Source organism: Dicentrarchus labrax, unplaced genomic scaffold (genome assembly GCF_905237075.1).
Source record: "Dicentrarchus labrax unplaced genomic scaffold, dlabrax2021, whole genome shotgun sequence".
NCBI classification, from domain to species: Eukaryota; Metazoa; Chordata; class Actinopteri; family Moronidae; genus Dicentrarchus; species Dicentrarchus labrax.
This window is the reverse complement of record NW_026136718.1, coordinates 721,730-731,551: the sequence shown is the minus strand read 5'-3', so window position 1 is coordinate 731,551 and position 9,822 is coordinate 721,730. Positions and strand designations below refer to the sequence as shown.

At 42.6% G+C, this 9,822-nt stretch overlaps 1 protein-coding gene across 4 annotated transcripts; it reads left to right on the top strand.

Moving 5' to 3' along the window:
* Positions 1-17: 17 nt before the first annotated feature.
* sgta (small glutamine rich tetratricopeptide repeat co-chaperone alpha) lies at positions 18-7,274 on the top strand. Of its 4 annotated transcripts, none has more exons than XM_051375643.1 (12): positions 18-158; positions 985-1,164; positions 2,090-2,193; positions 2,332-2,422; positions 2,582-2,681; positions 4,508-4,612; positions 4,927-5,062; positions 5,147-5,209; positions 5,675-5,712; positions 5,802-6,065; positions 6,158-6,281; positions 6,767-7,274. In XM_051375643.1, the coding sequence occupies exons 2-11, from the start codon at positions 1,065-1,067 to the stop codon at positions 6,267-6,269; spliced, it is 1,113 nt and encodes a 370-aa protein (XP_051231603.1). In that variant the 5' UTR covers positions 18-158; positions 985-1,064; the 3' UTR covers positions 6,270-6,281; positions 6,767-7,274. The 4 variants fall into 4 exon arrangements, with proteins under 4 accessions (XP_051231603.1, XP_051231600.1, XP_051231604.1 ...); XM_051375640.1 differs by having other exon boundaries at positions 981-1,164; XM_051375644.1 differs by having other exon boundaries at positions 24-158; positions 1,022-1,164.
* Positions 7,275-9,822: the final 2,548 nt, after the last annotated feature.

The following is a 9,822-nucleotide window of genomic DNA, read 5'->3' as shown; positions in this document are numbered from 1 at the left end:
TTTGCAGCAAAACCACACTGGCGCCAACGCATGACGACATAACTCCGCGACCAAGCTAATTAGCTCGCTGAGTGACGGCTACCACTACAACGGGAAGCAGCTACCGTGAAGAGTCTCCGTTACCGGGAGAATCCGCCGCCGACACACAGAGACAGCCGGTAGGGAACCGCTCCGCCGTGGTACCGGGGTACACTCGGAGGTATGACCGTTGGAGCTGCGCGCTGGGAGCGGCGAGCTAGTGGGCTAGCCGTTAGCATCGTGCCGTAGCGGTCCGGAGAACACGTCACACCAAACCTCTTTTAAAACTCTGACACACAAAAAGACAAAGTGTCTGAGTCCAACTGTACAACGGCTACAACCGAACAGAACTCCTGTGGTCGACTATCAGAGGACACTCTTTAATTCGGCCCTCATTAAACAGCACTTATAAACATATAAATATATATATTTAACACAATAACTGCTTTTATCAGCGCGCTGCGTTGTCACACAGAAGCTCCATCAGTGGCCACTAACTGAGGAATGAACTGGTTGTTTAGTTTAACTTTGTGTTGATGGAAGTTCCTCTCCAATGAATCGATTATAGGCCGACTGCGGGCTCTGATTATAACACAGGGACGTTTCTTTACGCGTTAAAGTGGCAGAATATTGAACGGAGACTGGTGTGGACTGATTTCACATGTTAATAAAAGTGAGCTCAACCTAAAGCTAGGCTTTCTGTCGGCATGCTACTATGCTAAGCTAAAAGAAACTAGCCAGATAACTTCAAGTTCACAGTGACCTCATCAGAGTGAGCCATAGCTAACTGTTAGCTCACTGTAGCTAGCAGCCGTTAGCATTACTAAGACAGTGAGTTGCTAGAATATTCCACAAGCTAATGCTAAAGGGGGGGTGATAGTGAGGTTTAAAGGCGGGAACTGGAGCAGCTGGTTGGACTGTAAGTTGGTAATTAACAGAAGTTGTAATGTGTTTATCGTCAGGCAGCTGGGTGACTCTCCTTCCTGCTGCTGTTGGCTCGCAGGGTCTCCCTCACTGACCACAGAGAGGTCTGAGCCTCCGTCACCATGACAGACAACAAGCGTCTCGCTTTCTCCATCATCCAGTTCCTCCACGACCAGCTGCAGTCCGGGAACCTGACCTCAGGGGCCCAGGAGAGTCTGGAAGGTGAGTCCGGATTCAACAGCAGGAACCAGCGAGGAAGCACTGACAGCAGCAGGATCATTATTATAAAACCAATGAGCCTCATGCAGGATCCTGATCAGTGTCACTAATCAATACTCCCATTATTAAAGCATCAATCAACCTGATCAGCCTTCAGCAGTTAGCTAGTGTTTCTGTAGTGGAGACTAAACGTTAACAATGATCCATATCAGCAGTTTGAATCCAACTAAAAGCTCCCTGCACCAAACTCCCTTTAAGAAATATCACATTTTAACAATTCCTAACGTGTTCGTAACAACACGTAACTCTAGAAACACGAGCTAAAGGCCGTCATATGTCCACAGTCTGACTGTCAATACAGGATCAATATCATCCATAAAGATACAGTGTATACTGATCAATATCATCCATAAAGATACAGTGTATCTGATCAATATCATCCATAAAGATACAGTGTATACTGATCAATATCATCCATACAGATACAGTGTATACTGATCAATATATCCATAAAGATACAGTGTATACTGATCAATATCATCCATAAAGATACAGTGTATACTGATCAATATCATCCATAAAGATACAGTGTATACTGATCAATATCATCCATAAAGATACAGTACTGATCAATACATCCATAAAATACAGTGTATACTGATCAATACATCCATACAGAACAGTGTAACGATCAATAATCCATAAAGAACAGTGTAACTGATCAATAATCCATAAAGAACAGTGTATACTGATCAATAATCCATACAGATACAGTGTATACTGATCAATATCATCCATACAGATACAGTGTATACTGATCAATAATCCATAAAGATACAGTGTATACTGATCAATAATCCATACAGATACAGTGTATACTGATCAATAATCAATAAAGAAACATCGACCTCTGTTTGTCGTCCTGCAGTTGCTGTTCAGTGTTTAGAGACGGCGTTTGACGTTTCGACTGATGACCAGAGCCTCGCCGTCCCGATGACGTTACCGGAGATCTTCGCCTCCGCCACCGACACGGTAGAGTCAGTGTAGTTCTTGTCCTGTTGTTGGCGGCCATTTTACAAGAAGTGTCTGACTGTGTGTGTGTGTGTGTGTGTGTGTGTGTGTGTGTGTGTGTGTGTGTGTGTGTGTGTGTGTGTGTGTGTGTGTGTGCAGCATCCAGTTGAGTCGCAGGTCAACAACAACTCCACTCAAAACTCCATCACAGAGGAACAGAGAGCCGAGGCAGAGACCCTCAAAACCGACGGTAAGACGATGAGGAGGAGGAGGAGGAGGAGGAGGAGCATGATGATGATGAGGAGGAGGAGGAGGAGGAGGAGGAGGAGGAGGAGGAGGAGACTCTTCTTCACTGCTGTTGGTTCCTTTTCTCGATTCCATTTGTCAGTGTGTTTTTTCTCGACTGCAGGAAACGACCAAATGAAAGTGGAGAACTTCTCAGCCGCTGTTGAGTTTTACTCGAAGGCGATCGCCATCAACCCTCAGAACGCCGTCTATTACTGCAACAGGTCAGTGCGCCGCCAGGACGCCGCCAGGACGCCGCCACATCAGCTGGTTCACTTCAGTTTGAATCCTCACAAAGTCAGAATCAGTGTTTCAGAGTGTTTATCTCCTCCGTCTCCTCCAGTGTCTGTCCAACAGGGACAGGAAGTCCTGGTTCAGGTGTCTTCAGGTGTTCTTAAAGGTGTTGTAGAGTTTCCTGATAATCAATAGTATAATAAGTATTTGATGACTCATCCTGCACTCGGGGGGCGTTTACTGATGCTGCGTCCAATCAAACGCTTCCTCTCTTCTGACTACTTCATTGCTCCATTAGCTAGCAGCATTATGCTCTGTAGATAACCAGCTAGTGAATCTATCTCCCTCGTTAACCAGATAATTACATCTGAAAGTAACGACCAATTTCACATTTAAGGGATAATCACCGAGAGGCCGGGCAATAAACAGTTTGTATGCCCGGCTGGTGGACGGCTTACCGCCCCCGTTTATTCTACTTCTTACTTGCCAGCATAATAAAACAATTCAAATACTTTAATAATTCTGCCTTTTCTTATTCGTATTGCATGCTTATTAAATGTATACTCTGTTTGCGTTCATCTCCCTCAAAAAGTAGTCCCCTTTAGAACTACGGTGAATAACGTTAGCTCAGCTGCAGCTAATTAGTTTCTATAGCAACCACACAAGGCTGCTCTTCGAACTGTAGCATAAAACCGTCTAAACAATTGGTTTAGTTCTTCGGCGCTGCAGCTGTCCGGGTCAGTTGTCACTGTCAGTTCTTCTGGTGGCTCTTCCACTCGGTGAAAACCTTGTCGCTCTTTAACCAGTCCTCAAATGTCTTCCCTACTCCAAATAGATTAAAATTGACAATGAATTCGTCCATTTTTCAAACGCTGCAATGTTTAGAACTACAGTGAATAACGTTAGCTCAGCTGCAGCTAATTAGTTTCTATAGCAACCACACAAGTACAATAACGTAGTTGCTACATTGTATCGACTGACCCTCCGATAGATTTCCGACACATTTTAGAAACTTTGTTACACTGTATTTGCTGTATTTTTACAACGGACCTCATGTTTGAATTTCTGTGATAGAAAAAAAAATACAAGCGGCGTATTGATCTACTATTTGATGACGCTGTGCTCAGTCAGCGGGCAACCTGCCGGGTTAATGCCGCCCTCCCAGCCAATCAGAATCAAGCCTTCTTAAATGAAGTAGAATAATGATTGCTAGTTAACTCAACTTTATAACTTCATTCACTGATTTTAGTGAAACTGGATCAGATTTTAGAGGAAAACATTTTCAGATATTCCCTCTGATGTCCTCCAGCTCTGTGATTTACAGATAGCTTTAGCTAAAGTAGCCAACCACTAATTAACTGCTGCTCACTGTATCTGCTGTTAGCCCGAGAGGCCGGGAGCCAAACCCGGCAAGAAAAGCAGCTCGGTCTGTCTCTGAGATTGAGTTCGGTCCCGAGTCCGGCTGTGTTCACTGGAAGGTAGACGCTGACGCTAGCTCATAGCGTTAGCTGCTGTAATCACCAATCAATATCCGCGATGTCTTTCGTGTTAATCAGTTGCACTCTACAAAGGAAACTCCTCATCACCACCTTTAGACTGAGAGGAAGCAACAACACAACTCGCTCCAGTGTTAGTTTGTTACAGTTACGTGTTACGAGAGAACATCACATGAAATGTTTTTTCTATTGAATATAAATGTCGTATCTCACAGTGCTGACCCAGATCACATGTTGGTACCAGGAGCTCTGTGAGATATTTGCTGTATTTCACACATTGAGTCATGTTAAAGGATTTGGTGTGGTGTTTCTGTGTGCAGGGCCGCAGCGTACAGTAAACTGGGGAACTACGCCGGAGCAGTGCAAGACTGTGAACAGGCCATCAGCATCGACCCGAACTACAGCAAAGCCTACGGGAGGATGGGGTAGGAAACCCAGCAGCAGCTTACAGTAGAGCAGCTGCTGCTCTGAGTCAAACAAACACTGTTGTTTCTCCTGAAAAGAAACATTCAGGCTGCTGTGAATCTTTCTCTGTGCTCTAGTAGCTGTCAAAGTGTACGAGGAAAGACATCACTGAAGTATAAAGTCACATTCTGTACATTAAAAAATTCAAGCTGGGATAACTTTGTTAGGAGATGATGCACCGATGATCGGTGTGTTATCATTAATATTTTATATATTCTGTTATTGTCTCTGGTTGGAGTCCTGAGGCGTTCACTGTCGTCTCTTTGTGTCTCAGTTTGGCTCTGGCCAGCCTCAACAAACACACAGAAGCAGCCAGTTACTATAAGAAAGCTCTGGAGCTCGACCCCGACAACGACACCTACAAAACCAACCTGAAGATCGCAGAGGAGAAGATGGAGACCTCCAGTCCAGTAAGACCAGAAGAGACCAGAAGGAAATGTTTTTTCTGCCCAGTGATACAGTGATGGGTCCTCATGTCTCTGTCTCTCTTTCAGACAGCGGGGATGGGTGGAGTCGATCTGGCTGGTCTCCTCAGTAATCCCGGCTTCATGAACATGGTGAGAGCTTGCACTCGGAGGGTCAACGCTCGCTGTCAACAGTTGGTTTATTGACGAGAGTTCAGCTGTGTTCCACCAGGGTCAATTCTTGGACCTCTGCTTTTTATTTGATCATATTCAGCAACGTTATAAAGAAACTCGGTTACAGAGTTTATCCTCCAATATGCTGATGATGCTCTGCTGTTCACTGTCACTCCACCTCCACGTCCATAGCTGTAGCTAACGAGCTACATTAATAATGAGCTAGATAAGCTACATTAATGCTGTTGTATCATCATTCTGTCGGGATCTACTCATGAATGTAAATGGGGGTGTACAAAATATCAGAAACACTTCCCCATAATTCACTGTGACTCTCAGCAGTGGAGACCGAAGGTTTGATTTCATTCTTGTACATCCTGTTAGTCGTCTGCTCAGTGAGTGTTGATAAAGTTTGATTGAATATGTGTACATGTGTCTCTGCAGGCGTCGTCGCTGATGAACAACCCTCAGGTTCAGCAGCTGTAAGTGGATTTGAGCTTCTCTCAGTCGGACCGTGTTTTAGTGTTTATATTCTCTGTGGTTAAACTTCCTGTCTCCTCTCTCTCCCCAGGATGTCGGGGATGATGTCAGGAGCGTACGGCGGGGTGGGAGGAGGCGGAGGAGGAGGTGGATTAGGAGGTGGATTAGGAGGACTAGGAGCAGGACTTGGAGCAGGACTAGGAGCAGGACTTGGTGGAGGAGGAGTAGGAGTAGGAGGAGTAGGAAGTGCGGCAGGCCCTGGAGCCGCTGCAGCTGCCGGACCCACCGGAGCCGCCGGACCAACCGGAGCCGCCGGACCCGCTGGAGCCGGAGATTTATCAGGACTGATCCAGGCGTACGTACCCAGATGACATTCTGACGTCGGTGGGGTCGGTGGGTGAAGCATTGAGCTGAAGGTTTATGGTGTTTCTGCTGTTTGTGTTGCAGAGGTCAGCAGTTTGCACAGCAGATGCAGCAGCAGAACCCCGAACTCATCGAACAGCTGAGGAGTCAAATCCGCAACCGAACGCCCAGCGCTGGAAACGAGGAGCAGCCATGACACTCAGATACAGTAAATACAGTAAAGCCTTTGTCACAATACAAGATCTTTCACAAGGAGTCTGTCTGCACACAAAGAGCAACCATTAACAGCCCACTGCTGTTAGAAACAGTAAGCGGATATTGGTCCTGATCAGCCTGATCACTAATCAATACTCCCATTATTAAAGCATCAATCAACCTGATCAGCCTTTAGCAGTTAGCTAGTGTTTCTGTAGTGGAGACTAAACGTTAACAATGATCCATATCAGCAGTTTGAATCCAACTAAAAGCTCCCTGCACCAAACTCCCTTTAAGAAATATCACATTTTAACAATTCCTAACGTGTTCGTAACAACACGTAACTCTAGAAACACGAGCTAAAGGCCGTCATATGTCCACAGTCTGACTGTCAATACAGGATCAATATCATTATCAGATAAAAGTTATGCTCATTGGCTGTAGCTCACTGTGATATGTAGCCTGCTGTTAATGTTTAATGTCCTCTGTCTGTTCCAGGTTGGACGGGTTTGTCTGGAGGAAAGGAGCTCATTCGGATCATTTATAACTCGAAGGACTAAAAGGAAGTTTTTTTTTTTTGTTTGTTTGTTCCATCACCGTATAATTCCTGCACGAGAGAACGAGAGGCGTCCCGCGTCCTTCAGGAGCCACGTCACCAAAAAAAACAAACTCCCACTTCCTGCGGCTCTGCGTGGTTTTTAGGAAGAACGTTTAACACTTTAATATCAAACAGATTAATGCTAATAAATCCTGCTCTAATAGGATCATGATGTTAAAACTGAAGCTTGAAATTTCTTCTTAAAACGACACAGTGTAACTTTAAATGTTTGTTGTCCTGTTTATGACGGATCTGAGTGCGTGTGTGTGAGTGTGTGCGAGTGCGTGTGAGTGTATCAGGGTTCAGTTGGCGTGTCAAACTCCTCGGGTCACATGGAGCCGTGAGGAGGCAGCAGGGAGGCAGCGAGCTGTTCAAACACACAATTAAAAAGAGCATCTCAACATTTTACACCCTCCTGTCTGACGTCTGTTGATTCCTGCACAGGTTCAATCAGATGCTTTTATTTACTACAAGGAGTTAGTAAGTCTCTGTATGACCTACACAAACAAACTATTATTATTAATGTCTGCCCTGGATTCCCCTTGAAATCAATGAAACAAGTCCGCCTGTCCACAGGGGGCGCCACAATCAACAAGATCTTCGCATGGCTTTAGCCCTAAATCCTGCTGGTTTCCTCCCTCCAGCACATTTTAAAGAGTGGTTTGATCTGTTAACTTGAATTGTGACTACTGTGATCAAACAGGAGGCAATTAATTAATTAATTAATAATTAGTGTGAATTTCTGGATAATTTTACCTCTGGCCTTAAAGTAAACACTGTATCCATAGAGACGACCCGACGTCCACTAGAGGTCAGCGTGTGTCTGAGGTTGAAGTGAAAGCGTCTTCACACACTAAAAGATTTGTGAATGTTTATAAATGCCTAAACTAAATTAATGATGTCATTTGTTTATTACTGACTTTTATGTTCAAACAACAAAACAGTTTTTTCTGTTCAGGAAATATTTCTACAGCTCAAATACATTTTATAGTCTTATATTTAATTCAATTTTCAATTCAATTTTATTTGTATAGCGCCAATTCATAACAGAAGTTATCTCAGGACACTTTTCAAATAGAGCAGGTCTAGACCGAACTCTTTAAAACATTAATTACAGAGACCCAACAGTACCACCATGAGCAAGCACTTGGCGACAAGGGCAAGGAAACACTGCCTGTTAAAAGGCAGAAACCTAGGACAGATCCTGAGAGAGAGAGAGAGCGACAGACAGACAGACAGGTGCACAGCAACAACAGTATTGGCAATGGCAATCTAGCAGGACCATGGCAGGAGGCTCCACCAGGATCGATAAGAACCTGCGAGACGAGAAAGCACAAGAACTCCGGGGAAGAAGTGAAGTTAATAACATGCATTAATGGAACATGAATGAGTGCAGAAAGAGAGAGGAAGAGAGGAGCTCAGTGCACCATGGGAAATCCCCCGATAGTCTAGGCCTATAGCAGCATAACTAAGGGATGGTTCAGGACTCACCTGATCCAGCCCTAACTATAAGCTTTATCAAAGAGGAATGTCTTAAGCCTACTCTTGAATGTGGTGAGGGTGTCTGCCTCCCGAACCACAACTGGAAGCTGGTTCCACAGGAGAGGAGCTTGGTAACTGAAGGCTCTGGCTCCTGTTCTACTTTTAGAGACTATAGGAACCACAAGTAGCCCAGCATTCAGAGAACGTAGTGTTCTAGTGGGGTAATAGGGTACTATGAGCTCTTTAAGATATGAAGGGGCCTGACCATGAAGAGCTTTATAGGTGAGGAGGAGGATTTTAAATTCAATTCTACATTTTACAGGGAGCCAATGCAGAGTAGCTAGTACAGGAGAGATGTGATCTCTTTTTCTAGTTCCTGTCAGTACTCGTGCTGCAGCGTTCTGAATTAATTGGAGCGTTTTAATGGACTTATTGGGGCAACCTGATAATAAAGAGTTGCAGTAATCCAGCCTTGAAGTAACAAATGCATGGATTAGTTTTTCTGCATCTGTCTGTGATAGGATGTGTCTAATTTTTCTAATATTACGTAAATGAAAGAAGGCGGTCCTAGAGGTCTGCTTTATGTGGGAGTTAAATGACAAATCCTGATCAAAGATAACTCCAAGATTCCTGACAGTGGTGCTAGAGGCCAAGTTAATGCCATCTAGAGTAACTATATCTTTAGACAATGAGTCTCTAAGGTTTTTGGGGCCAAGAACAAGAATTTTGTTTTTTTCTGAGTTTAACATCAGAAAATTGCAGCTCATCCAGGATTTTATGTCCTTAAGACATGTTTGTAATTTAGATAATTGATTAATTTCATTGGGTTTGATTGATAGATATAACTGCGTATCATCTGCATAACAGTGAAAGTTAATGGAGTGATTCCTAATAATGTTGCCTAAAGGGAGCATATATAAAGTAAATAGTATTGGTCCAAGTACAGAACCTTGTGGAACTCCATGACTAACTGTAGTATTTATTGAAGATTCATCGTTAACATGTACAAACTGCGAGCCATCTGATAAATATGACTTAAACCAGCTTAGTGCGGTTCCTTTAATGCCAATTTTTGAGTCTCTGTAAAAGAATATTATGGTCAATGGTGTCAAATGCAGCACTAAGATCTAATGATACAAGTACAGAGACAAGTCCATTGTCAGAAGCATTATATGTTAATATTATAATATTATATATATATATATATATATATATATTAGTATAATAATATTATATATATATATATAATAATATTATATATATATATATATATATATAATATTATTATATATATATATATATATATATATATATTAGTATAATAATATTATATATATATATATAATAATATTATATATATATATATAATATTATATATATATATATATAATATTATTATATATATATATATAATATAATAATATTATATATATATATATATATATATATAATATTATATATATATATATAATAT